Raw genomic sequence first — 14338 nt, forward strand, 5'->3', positions numbered from 1 at the left:
GCCTTCTCACTCAAATCTGGAACAAGACAGGGATGCCCACTCTCACCACTGCTCTTCAACATCGTTTTGGAAGTCCTAGCCACAGCAATTAGACAAACAAAAGAAATAAAAGGCATCCATATAGGAAGAGAAGAGATAAAACTGGCACTGTATGCAGATGACATGATACTATACATAGAAAACCCGAAGGACTCAACCCCAAAACTACTTGAACTGATTCATAAATTCAGCAAAGTAGCAGGATATAAGATTAACATTCAGAAGTCAGTTGCATTTCTGTATACCAGCAATGAAATATTAGAAAAGGAATACAAAAATACAATACCTTTTAAAATTGCACCTCACAAAATCAAATACCTTGGAATACACCTGACCAAGGAGGTAAAGGACCTGTATGCCGAGAACTATAAAACCTTAATCAAAGAAATCAAAGAAGATGTAAAGAAATGGAAAGATATTCCATGTTCCTGGATTGGGAAAATCAATATTGGAAAAATGGCCATACTACCCAAAGCAATCTACAGATTCAATGCAATCCCTATCAAATTACCCAGGACATTTTTCACAGAACTAGAACAAACAATCCAAACATTTACATGGAACCACAAAAGACCCAGAATCGTCAAAGCAATCCTGAGAAACAAAAACCAAGCAGGAGGCAGAACTCTCCCAGACTTCAAGAAATACTACAAAGCCACAGTCAGCAAGACAGTGTGGTACTGGTGTCAAAACAGACAGACAGACCAATGGAACAGAATAGAGGATCCAGAAATAAACTCTGACACCTATGGTCAATTAATCTTTGACAAGGGAGGCAAGAACATCAAATGGGAAAAAGAAAGTCTATTCAGCAAGCATTGCTGGGAAACCTGGACAGCTGCATGCAAAGCAATGAAACTAGAACACACCCTCACACCACGCACAAAAATAAACTCCAAATGGCTGAAAGACTTAAATATACGACAGGACACCATCAAACTCCTAGAAGAAAACATAGGCAAAACACTCTCTGACATCAACATCATGAATATTTTCTCAGGTCAGTCTCCCAAAGCAATAGAAATTAGAGCAAAAATAAACCCATGGGACCTCATCAAACTGAAAAGCTTTTGCACAGCAAAGGAAACCCAAAATAAAACAAAAAGACAACTTACAGAATGGGAGAAAATAGTTTCAAATGATGCAACCGACAAGGGCTTACTCTCTAGAATATATAAACAACTTATACAACCCAACAGCAAAAAAGCAAATCAATCAATGGAAAAATGGGCAAAAGACCTGAACAGACATTTCTCCAAAGAAGATATACAGATGGCCAACAAACACATGAAAAAATGCTCAACATCGCTGGTTATAAGAGAAATGCAAATCAAAACTACCATGAGATATCACCTCACACCAGTCAGAATGGCCATCATTAATAAATCCACAAATAACAAGTGCTGGAGGGGGTGTGGAGAAAAGGGAACCCTCCTACACTGTTGGTGGGAATGTAAACTGGTACAGCCACTATGGAGAACAGTTTGGAGATACCTTAGAAATCTATACATAGAACTTCCATATGACCCCGCGATCCCACTCTTGGGCATCTATCCGGACAAAACTCTACTTAAAAGAGACACGTGCACCCGCATGTTCATTGCAGCACTATTCACAATAGCCAGGACATGGAAACAACCCAATGTCCATTGACAGATGATTGGATTCGGAAGAGGTGGTATATCTACACAATGGAATACTACTCAGCCATAAAAAAGAATGACATAATGCCATTTGCAGCAACATGGATGGAACTAGAGAACCTCATACTGAGTGAAATGAGCCAGAATGACAAAGATAAATACCATATGATATCACTTATAACTGGAATCTAATATCCAGCACAAATGAACATCTCCTCAGAAAAGAAAATCATGGACTTGGAGAAGAGACTTGTGGCTGCCTGATGGGAGGGGGAGGGAGTGGGAGGGATCGGGAGCTTGGGCTTACCAGACACAACTTAGAATAGATTTACAAGGAGATCCTGTTGAATAGCATTGAGAACTTTGTCTAGATAATCATGTTGCAACAGAAGAAAGGGTGGGGGAAAAATGTAATTGTAATGTATACATGTAAGGATAACCTGACCCCCTTGCTGTACAGTGGGGAAAAAGAAAAATCTAATACTGATGAGATAGTCATTATCAACATTTACTTCTTAATATAGTTCTAATAAGGAAAATAGCACTAGGATGGGAGTGGAGAGACTTCGGTTCTATTTTCTGCTCTGTCCCAAGAGGAAGCACTTAAAAAAAAAAACTTTATTTATTTTTAAAAATCACTTTATTGAAGAATGAATTACATATATAAAGCTGACCTATTTAATGTATACAAATTTCATGAGTTTGGAGATAAGAATATAGCCTTAAAACCATCACCACAATATATGCCACAAACATATCCACATCTCCAAAAGTTCCCCCCCGTTGTTGTTGTTGTTGTTGTTGTTGTTGTTGCTGCTATTATTATTATTTTGTGATAAGAACACAACATAAGAGATACCTTCTTAGCAAATTTTTAAGTGTAGATACAGTATTGCTAACTATAGGGACTATGCTGTACAGTAAAACTCTAGGACTTATTCATCTTGCCTAAATGAAACTTTGTACCCTTTGAGTGATGCTTCCTTATTTTTCCCTCCTCTGAGCCCATGGTACCCACCATTCTATCCTCTGCTTCTCCAAGACTATTTTAGCTTCTTCATATAAATGGGATCATGTAGTATTTCCCCTGCATCTGGCTTATCTCGCTTAACAAAATGTCCTCCAGGTTCATCCATGTTCTCTCAAATGGAAAGATTATCTTATTTTTTTTAAGGCAAGTAATCTTCTAATGCATGTATGTAACATATCTTTAGGAGTTCCTGTCGTGGCGCAGTGATTAAGAAATCCGACTAGGAACCATGAGGTTGGGGGTTCGATCCCTGGCCTTGCTCAGTGGGTCAAGGATCTGGTGTTGCCATGAGCTGTGGTGTAGGTCGCAGACGTGGCTCGGATCTCACGTTGCTATGGCTCTGGCGTAGGCCAGCGGCTACAGCTCTGTTAGACCCCTAGCCTGGGAACCTCCACATGCTGAGGGAGCGGCCCAAGAAAAGGCAAAAAGACAAAAGACAAAAAAAAAATCTTTAAAATCTATTCATTTGTCAATGGACATTTCGCTTGCTTTCAAATCTTGGCAATTGTCAATAATGCTTCCATGAACATAGAGGTGCAGATATATCTTTTCAAGATTTTTTTTTTTCTTTTTACAGCCACACTTGCAGCATATGGAATTTCCTGGGCTAGGGGTTGAATCAGAGTGCAGCTGAGATCTATGCCACCATCATAGAATTACCAGATCTAAGCCATGTCTGCAACCTAACACTACAGCTTGTGACTACACCAGATCTTAACCCACTGAGAGAGGCCAGGGATCAAGCCTGCATCCTCACAGAGACAATGTCAGGTCTTTAACCTGCTGAGCCACAATGGGAACTCCTTCTTTTCAAGATCTTGATTTCAGTTCCTTTGGATATTTACCCAGAAGTGGATAGTTCTATTTTTAACTTTTTGAGGAACTTCTATACTATTTTCCCTAGTGACTGTACCAATTTCCTTCCTACTAACAGTCTACAAGTGTTCCCTTTTCTCCACATCCTTGCTAACACTTCTGCTTTGTTTTTTGTTTGTTTTCTTTTTGTTTTATAATAGTCATGGGTGAGTCAGTGTTAACCTCATTTTTTGTGTCCGTTTTTTAATCAATGAGAAGAGGAAGTTAAATTGGATTCAGTTATTCAGCCAACAAATAATCATTGAGTACATACTATGTTTAAGGCCCTGTGCCAGATGCTGGGCAATGAACAGGGTTGCAAGCAGGAAGCAAAACCAGTTCTTGCTTTCTAAACATTTCCCCTTATATATTAACTTCTCTCTCTTAACAATTTTCCATTTTGAAGTTTCCAACTACTTAGACATTACCTCGAGCTGAAGATGTTTTAAATCATACTTATCACCTTCCTGATAAAACTGATTTTCCTTTCCTACACATTTCTCTCTGAACAACTGCCCACTTCCCCGTAATCTAGTGTAGAAATTTTTGGAATATGTGTGACTCCTCCTACACCTTCATTTGCCATTCCTGAACTTCCACTAAGACAATTATTTGTCTAAATTTATCTTGTATACATGACTCTTTTATTGCAGTTTGCTCTAATCTAGCCCAGGGCCAAAGCCAGATTGCTGTTCTTACTTGCCTGTAAGTTTCCCCCATTTCATACACTCCTTTTTCCAATACTACCTACAGCGAATTTCCTAAACCAAGTTTCATAAAACAACCTATAATGGTTTCTCAATACCCTCTACTTAGGTACAAACTCCTTTGGTTTTTAAGGTCTGCCACCATCCTTTTCCCTCTATCATCCCAATGTTAGACCTATTTGTTTTCTGACATGCTCACTTATTCTCCAGACTATTCTTGCTCACTATTCTCAAGATTTGCTTATGTAGGGTCCCAGCTTACAGAGACATTTCTTCTTTTGTTCTCGAAAGGCAAGTCCTCTTTCAAGATTCAGCTCAAGAATCAAGTATCACCTCCTCCTGCTTTGAACTCCCATTGAAAGGTCTATACCACACTGATCAGCACTATTTTTTGTTGTTGTTGTCTTTTTAGGGTTGCACCTGTAGCCTATGGAAGTTCCTAGGCTAGGGGTTGAATCAGAGCTGCAGCTCTGTGCCTATGCCACAACCACAGCAATGCAAGAGTCAAGCTGAGTCTGCAACTACAGGAGGCAATGCTGATCCTTAAACCCACTGAGTGAGGCCAGGGATCGAACTCATGTCCTCTTGGATACTAGTTGAGTTCATTACCACTGAGCCACAGTGGGAACTCAAGCACTATTCTTTATTATTAATTATTTGATAAACATTCTCTGCTCGGTTATAAGCTTGTATATTTGTCCTATACTTATATCTCCCATTGACTTTGGTATAATTCTAGCCCATAGGATGTATTACATAAATGCTTGTTGCTTGATTGGCCCACATTTATGCTATGACTGAAGAAAAACCTCCAACCGAGGCAGGATTTAGTGAATGAAGCAAGATGTACAAGGCACAGTATCTAATCTCAACAGGCTCATAACTTATTATCTCACTCATATATATATAGAATTTTGAATGGTCTGCCTAAAGTTCAATTTGGTATAGACTCATTCAGACAGACCATTAGCAACATATTTTTTTCAATCTTATTCTTAAGATACACACTCTGTCTCTCTTGTTTCTTTCCAAATGTTGGTCTGGCTGTCTCTTTTTCTCTTCTTCAAAGAGCAGAGTTCTATGGGAAGGAAGTTCATGATGACATCAAGGCCCCATTCAGGCCTGATCTCTTCGTTTCCCATTTCTTTGCCTTCTGTTGTCTTGAAAGAGAGGGACTGGCAAATGTAGACAATGGAAATCTCGCAGTAGGGTGGGCTCTTATAAGGGACAGTAAACAGAAGAGATCAAATGAGTGCACTAAGGCTCCAAGAGGAAATATTAACCCCTTTTTACTCTACTAAGATTCCTTCAGATAATTAAGAGCTTCTTATAGCAGACTGCCCCCAAATCAGAGAGGACTAGATGAAGAAGGAAGCTTATGTGTTTTCCTCAAATCAGAAAATGAAAACCAGACTTTCATAAAATATGTTAATAATATAGTCATTCCTTGGTATCTGCAGGAGATGGGTTCCACGGCCCCAAGAGGGTAACAGACTTTGCAGATGCTCAAGTCCCTTATATAAAATGGCCTGGTGTAGCCAGCCCTCCATATCCCCAGGTTCCACAGCTGGTTTAATCAGCAGATTCAAAACCTACAGATAGAAAGGACTGGCTGTATTTGACTATTCTTTACAAAGATAGTTAATTTTAATAAGTGGTTTAAGTCTTTAAGGTTTGCTATTTATTATATCCCTCTTTAAAATTTATGTAACTACTAGTAATTAGTCAAAATTGACTTTAATATGTATTTTATGAAAACATAAAGCTTTTTAAGAAAAACATGCACCAAGTTTCAGTTTATTATACCTTATGCACAAAGATAAGCTTGACCAGTTGGCCTACTCACCACTATTCTCTTGTAAGCAGCTTTGGGCAGGAAAGAGCTCTTTAGGAAGGAGCTTTCTGCAGGAGGCCCTTTGTCTGGTTACTAGCCTTAAACCAGGCACTCCATGCTCTCTCATCTCCAGCCCTAGCACGCCTTTCAAATCTTTTGATCATGCAATACCTTGCCTAACTTGTTGGTTCTTTCCATAGATGGAAGAAGTAGAAATGAAGGATAAGTAATTAACAGAGGACAAGATCTCTTTCCCAGCGCCCCCTTCAATAATCTCACAAACCATGTGAACAAGATAGCATCTCTAGAAAGATCATGAGTCGTCAACAAGCCTGCACACAACTGTGCACAGTGAAGGATGGCCACAACTCTGACCACCCCCCTGTCTCAGTGATTTGGTAAGATTACATCCCCTTTTCCCTTAAAAAACTTTCATGGTCCAGCAGAATCTTCAGAGGTAGTTTGTTGGGAACACTGAATCTACCATCTCTCAAGATTGTCAGCATTCTGATTAAAAGCAACTCTCCTTTCTACCAATATTTGCCTCTCTCAAGCATTGATTTTTGAGCAGCTAGACCTGAGTTTGGTAACACTCCAAAAGTAGAACTCCCTGAATTGCATACACAATGCCTAAAAGAATAAAAGTGGTGTCCATAGAGAGGACTTTGTCTGTTTAATTTTAAAAAAAGGAGGTAGGTGGTGAAGTTAGAGCATAGAATGGAAGGACAGAGGATAGAAAAACTCATAATCTATTATTAGATGTCTCATCTGAGATATTTATAAGGATATTGGAGGAGTAAACATCCCTGCAAATTCTAGTTCATACCTAGGATACAATGTCTGCACTTGGAAAATGTGAGAACTCAGTTCCTTAGTTCAATAGTACTTAGAGGATTGTCCTCAAACTAAGCAAATCTAGAAGATAAATATCAAAAAACCCTATCTTTTCATTTGTGAAATATAGAAGAGTGATAGATGACTGTCTTCCAAGTAGATATAAATCCCTTTTTGTTTATACCATTGTAGTTACTAGAAAAGTGAGCTTGTTTAGTTTAAGTTACTAAACTGAAGCAAAGTTTAAGTCCTGTTCTTTTTTTCTACAAGGTCCAATTTAAAAAAGGACTCACATTGGAGTTCCTGTCGTGGCTCAGTGGTTAGCGAATCTGACGAGGAACCATGTGGTTGCGGGTTCGATCCCTGGCCTTGCTCAGTGGGTTAAGGATCTGGCGTTGCCGTGAGCTGTGGTGTAGGCTGCAAACGCAGCTCGGGTCCCGCATTGCTGTGGCTCTGGTGTAGGCCGGTGACTATAGCTCCGATTCGACCCTTAGCCTGGGAACCTCTGTATGCCACAGGAGCAGCCCAAGAAATGGCAAAAAAGATAAAAAAAAAAAAAAAAAAAAGGACTCACTAAAAATTATGTTACACATAAAGCAAAAGAGCTCTAAAATTAATTTTGTATAACTTTCAAAAGCTAAATATGCTTTTAAAATTGTAAATTGAACTTAATCAACATTAAAGGGTTTAAAATTGTATAACAGAAATTCCATAAGGTTCGTTATAAGTAATAGACCAAACTCATTAGGTCAGTAAAGCCCAATATTATATTTTGGAAGTGATTATTAATCCTCTCAAGACAGCATGTCATCTGGCTCTGAATCTCTCCTGAATTTCAGCTATACTAAAATGAGGACAATTAAAGAACTCTTGCCAGAATAACATAATTATAGAACAATGACTATTTTGGATAAGGACCCTTCTTGAGATCACCCTAGGTTTCAACAGAAATCACTAACCACATCTTTGAATATTGCCAAGGAATTTTTCCTTTTTTCCTTTGTCAATTTCCATTACCAAGTGATTAGACTGCATTTTCTACCATCAATCTTTCATTCTAAGTGTCATTCATAAAACAAACTGTAGCCAGATAATACTTTCCATTACCTTGTAAGGAAATTAAATAACAGCAACAACAAAACCCACTGACTTACCATTTTCCTTCTTCATTTTCATATTGTTGAACAGTATATCCAAACATGTCCTCCACCGGGCCACTGAAAGTCATTGAGTTTTTCACATCCACATTGAATGATAGGCAGAAGCCTAGAAGAACTTTAAGAGGGAAAACAAAGTCCAGTTACACAGGGTTAACTAGGATTCCCTCATGTTTTGAATTACGAAGGCATTCTTGAGGTTACAACTCAAAGCTGGGCGCTTATTAAAAAGAGCAATGATGCTCAAAGAATGAGAACTACAAGGAAGGTCTGCAATATTAACTGTATTACTGACTGGAAATCAACATGATGACTTTAAAGAACATAAGTATTAACATTCAAACTAAATCCCGTAGTAATTTAGTATCTGTACCATTCCCAGAACTAAAAGTTTCGGAATGTGTGGGAAGGAGCTGGCAGAAACTCATGCTCACATATGACTAATGCAGTTGCACAGTTTTTCAGTAGTGATCCCTACAGCCAACCAGGGCCACTAATGAAATGTAAACAGCTTCACTTGCCCGTTTTGACCAAAGAGGATACAAGCATCACCAATTAAAGCCTCAAAGGATGAAGCTTTCTTCTTGCTGCTTCGAAAGGGAAGGCAAGCTGATTGTCTCCATCCAGAGAGGGCTTCCTAGGAAGGCTTGAGATTTGCTCTGCTTCCCCCTCTGAATCAAGCAGTGAGTGGAAGCTTAAACTTATAGCGTTGTTGGTAATACCCTGACAGGGTGCTACTGAGATGAAATTCAATGATATACCTGAAATGAACATGACATTATAAGTCAACTATACTCCCATAGAATTTTAAAAAAATTAAAAATTTTTAGAGTCTATTTTGAAAAAAAAATAAATTAGATGATAGGTCTAAAGAGTTTACACAATGCCTGGCACATACTAGATATTCAGTGAGGGTTAAATCTCTTCAATTTCTTTGTAGTTCAGGTTATGGAAATCTTTTATAGGTGAGGCTCTGTCTTGAAAGGGTTCTGGATGGTGTCAAATTCTCTCAAATGGATGGTTCCATATTCCATAGCATACTTGTGAAGTTTCAAAGTATTCACCTCCTAGATGTAATGAACAATCCTTCCCAAAGAGTACACCCTTATAAAATCACACAGTATTGTAAGGTATGTTCAAAAGTGATTTAATTCACTCTCCTTTGCTGAAACCATGACATACAGCTACCTGTAGACAGAAACATTTTCTTTCCCTATCCATTGTAAAGTCTTCCATGGGTATAGTCTAAATTCAGGCTCTAACTCATCCCATGCTCTAATTCATAACCTTCAAATTTTGGTAACAATAATAAATGTTTGATACACAAAATTGTACACAACCTAGAGAACATTAGTCTTCACAAAAAGATACTTATGTATACCTATGAATAAAGTCTTACACTGACCTCCCCACCTGGAAATAATCTTTTAACTACTAAACCCTCTTAACTTCATTTAAAAAAAAATTCTCATAGAAACAATTATTAAATACTATCTACATTGAGTTTCCCTGTGTGAGATTTTTTTTTCTGCCCTAGATTGGAAAATTCTTAAAGGTAGAGCCTCTTTTACCCATTGCCCTTATCCCTTCTCAAAATCTAGCACAGCTCCTTGTGTACAAATGGGCAATAACACATTCGTAGAATGAAAGATAAAACATGAAGGAGAAAGTGTGCCAGTTGTAGGTGGAAGTGAACTGGCAACTATTTCATCTTAGTTAAGGAAGACTTTATGGAATGGATATTTTTAAGTTAGAGTATTAGGCAGAAGAAGAGATTGAACTTGGCAGTGAGGAAAAAAACATGGCCCAAGAATTTGGGAACGTCTCTGCAAGTGATAAGATACAGGGCAGGGCAAATATGGAAGACCATAGAAAGATTTGCCTGGCTGGCGTGGAAGATGCAGAAAAATGGATGGGTAGCACAGGTCCATTTATGTACATTTCCTGTTCATTCTTCAAGGATGATGGTGAACAGCTGGTTACCATCTTCTTCATAATGGCCTTTCATATATTTGAAGACAGTTTTAAACACTGCTCACTCTCTAAACTAAATAGTACATGTTCCCACTCTTCTTCACAGTTTTTTAAAAATACTTTCAACAGATTATTTTTGATATGATACACAAAATAGTATTTCTACAACAGGATTTCTCAACTTTGGTACAAGTGATATCTGGGGTCAGCATATTCTTTGAGGGGCTACCCTGTGCATTACAGGGTGTTTGGTAGCATCCCTGGCCCCCTAGGCCACATGATGTCAGTAGTCCTCACTGAGATGTGAGGATCAAAAATGTCTTCAGACACTGCCAATCTCCCTTGGGGCCAAAATCACCCTAAGTTGAAAAACACTGTCCTATAGACAAGGATCAGAAAACCACCACTAATGATTTTGTTGAAGAAGGTGCCTGAAAACCAAATGTGGCCTGCAGACCAGCAGCAACTGCATCATCTGGGGCTTGTGAGGGACCAAGAATCTCAGCCCACCCCCCCGTCCCTGAGTTTCTGAATCAGTATCTACATCCCAACAAGTTTCCCAAAAAATCAGACTCCTGTTAAGTTCTGAGAAGTATAGGTCTGTGATATGGTACCCCTCTTTCATATTGCTGATGAAGGTAACAGAATTTACCTAGATTAAGACTACTCACTATCGTTCAGATATAAGGGGGGAAAGGATTATTTTAAATCAGGGTCTTTTTCTAGCAGTCATCACCTTTGGTATATGCGTTCCCAAAGGCCATTCAGGGTGCTCCTCAACAGAAGATCAAGAGCTTTGGGTTTCCTTATGGGGGCCTGTTTGTTTGTTCTTACATGTTGTGTGGAATGTCCGGGGGCGTGTGCTGCACTTTTTTTTTTTTTTTTCATTTCCTGTCCTTAGATTTCCACAGGCAATTTTCCCAAAGTGATCGTAAATCAGCCTCTTTCATGTTTTTTAAGGCACCAAGGAGCCTGAAGCACAGGAGATGACATAAAAAATAGTTTACATCTTGTTCTTTTGATTTAAAGGAGTGCATAAACAGTAAAAGCAATGTCTCATAACTTTTAGTTCAATGTTCACGTTGTAATATTAGGTTGTCTTGGAACTTTATGTACCAGAAGTAAAACAAAATCATACTTATTCTCGATCAAAGTGAAAAAAAAAACAAAAACACAAAAGGAGCAAAGAGACTGAGGTGCCTTTATGAGTAACATGGGGTAAAAATGATGGAAAATAAAATGTAGAAAATAATCAGATGTCAAGAGTTCTGATTTCACATGTGCCAGTCAAAAAGAATTTTTCTTTTAATAGTATTAACAACTACATAGTATGCTTACTATGTGTTATACCTCATGTGCTCCATCTCATTTAATTTGCCAACAAGCCTACAAATACCATTATTACCATCACGGGGCAGATGAGGAGAAGGAAACTTAGGATGACAGAGAAATTTGCCTACATTTCCTCAGGACTCTCAAAGAATTCACATTAATTCAAGTTTTATATCAACTCTAAAACTGGGAAGAGCTGGTAGAAGGTGACATGGAGATGGATTCAGAAGAGAGGCCACTATGAGTCTATGTCGTTCCACCTTCTGAGAAGCAATTTGGGGAGGGGGCTCCTCCACAGTGGCCGTGGCCAGGAGGATGCTGGGAGTAGAGGGAATGTTGTAATAAGGAGAGAAATCATGGCCACCGGGCTAGATAAAGCTGCATAAGGGACTTCAGCTAAAACACATCCATTTAGGTAGAAAAGAAATGGAAAGGCTTGCTCCCCTTCAAATATGGTTATATGAGCTATATAACTAAGGGCTTAAAATTGAAGAGGATGATGAGAGGGTTGGTATTGAAGGATAGCTCTTGTAAAAGAGAACACTTTATGCAATTTCTTTCCTCCAGGATTGAATATGATGTGTAAGACAACTAAATGAGAGAAAGAAAGTACATAACCTGTAGTTGTGTACTGTTTTCTGCTTACAAACATCTTCATATAAATTGCAGAGGTTAGGCAGGATAGCAGTCATTACTCTCTTTTCCATGTGTTGGAAACTGGAGCTCAGAGGGGTTAAGTGATTTGTCCAAGGTCAGGCTGTGTTAGTGGCAGAGATATAAGTCAACTTTGGTCTTCAGAGGTCAAAACATAGACTTATGGTGACTAGCGTGCTATTCAGTTGGTTAGATTCGTAAAAATAAAAAATAATAACCCATAAGTTTGTCTTCTATGTTTGTGGTTCTATTTCTGCTTTGTATATAAGTTCACCACCCTTTTTTTTGATTCCACATATAAGTTATATATTTGCCTTTCTCTGACTTACTTCACTTAGTATGATATTCTCTAGGCCTATCCATGTTGCTGCAAATATATTATTTCATTCTTTTTTTATCTCTGAGTAATATCCCATTGTATATACATACCACATCTTCTTTATCCATCCTTCTGTTAATGGACATTTAGGATGCTTCCATGTCTTGGCTAATGTAAATGGTGTGGCAATGAACAATGGGTTGCATATATCTTTTTGAACTATGGTTTTCTCTAGATAAATGCCCAAGAATGGCATCTCAGGATCATATGGTAGCTCTATTTTTAGTTTTTTAAGGAACCTCCATACATTCTTCATGGCGGCTGTACCAATTTACATTCTCACCAACAGTGTAAGAGGGTGTATTTTTCCCTATACTTCCTCTAGCATTTATTATTTGTAGACTTTTTGATGATAGCCATTCTGACCAGAGTGAGATAATACCTCCTTGTAGTTTTGATTTGCATTTCTCTAATAATTAGTACTGTTGAGCATCAAAGGGGAAAGGGGGAAGGAGCAATAAATTGGGAGTTTGGGATTAATATATGCATATTACTATATATAAAATAGATAACTAACAAGGACCTTACTGCATAGCACAGGGAACTCCACTCAGTATTTTGTAATAACCTATTCAGAAAAAGAATCTGGAGAAGAATATATATAACTGAATCATTATGCTGTACACCTGAAACTAAGACAACTGTAAATCAACTATACTTCAATTAAAAAAAAAAAAACCTGGCTCAACACAATCCTCAAATGGCCCATGAGAGCTCTTGATCATCTCGTAACTTTGGAGCACTTAAGGGTAGGACTGGCAAGAAAAGCTGAATGAAGAGGGCAAAGTCTGGGCATTGCTAGCGGGCAGTGACTCTCCAGGGAAGGAAGAGCCCTCCTCCACACATCCTCTGAGTTCTAAAAATAGTCACTAACAGCTTGTTTGATTGTTTACTTCTTAATGAAAAAGGTCTGTCTTTCACAGGGTGGTCCAGAAATGCTGACCTAGTAATATTCAGATTACAATATTTAAGAGCTAATGGAATTCTGAATATTTTAAATTTTAAGCCCAAAGCAAGAGAGTGTCAAATAAATGGTGACTAGGAATACATATTTAAATGCTATCACTTTCTTTTAACAACTTCCTACATATGTTTATCCAAACTAGAAATAATATAAATCATGCAATTAACATCACTTTAATATAAAGAATGAAAAAATGATACAGTATTAGGATGGGAAATGATAATAATTGTAGTAATCATAATTATTATTATAGTTAATTAATGGTTCTTAGGGCAAACTCCTTGATGGTATAGAAAAATGGTGATCTTTAGAGATATATTAGCCTGGGCTTCAACCTAGCCCTTTCACTTATTTATTCAATTATTCATATTTATTCAACAACTCCATAAATATTAATTAAGTCTTTATTTGGGGCTGGATATATGTTAGGACTTGGAGATACATACTTGTCATAAAAAGACAGTGCTCTAGTTTTCACAGATCTTACAACCTGAAAAAATATTCAAGTGGGCTCTAGCTTTTCATATTTATAATGAACTTGGGCTTCCTGTTGTTGCTCAGCAGTAATGAACCTGACTAGTATCCATGAGGCTGCGGTTTCAATCCCTTGGCCTCGCTCAGTGGGTTAAGGATCCAGCATTACTATGGCTGTGGTATAGGCTGGCAGCTGGAGTTCCAATTCAACCCCTAGCCTGAGAACTTCCACAAGCCATGGGTGTGGCCCCCAAAAGCAAAATAATATTAATAATAAAATAAAAAATAAAATGATCTTATAGGAGTTTCTGCTGTGGCACAACAGGATTGACAGTGTCTCTGCAGTACTGGGATGCAGGTTTGATCCCTGGCCTGACACTGTGGATTAAGGCCTGGAGTTGCAACTATGGCTTGGATCTAATCCCTGGCCTGGGAACTCCATATGCCCTGGGGTAGCTAAAA

At 38.2% G+C, this 14338-nt stretch overlaps 1 protein-coding gene across 1 annotated transcript in view; it reads right to left on the reverse strand.

Moving 5' to 3' along the window:
- The window catches only part of ITGA1 (integrin subunit alpha 1), a 179671-nt gene that overhangs the window by 114627 nt on the left and 50706 nt on the right, over positions 1-14338 (reverse strand). Inside the window, exon 2 of the mRNA XM_047763121.1 lies at positions 8097-8217. Coding sequence (XP_047619077.1) covers positions 8097-8217 — 121 coding nt within the window. The remainder of the gene's footprint in view (positions 1-8096; positions 8218-14338) is intronic.

The sequence above is a fragment of the Phacochoerus africanus genome, chromosome 1 (genome assembly GCF_016906955.1).
Source record: "Phacochoerus africanus isolate WHEZ1 chromosome 1, ROS_Pafr_v1, whole genome shotgun sequence".
NCBI classification, from domain to species: Eukaryota; Metazoa; Chordata; class Mammalia; order Artiodactyla; family Suidae; genus Phacochoerus; species Phacochoerus africanus.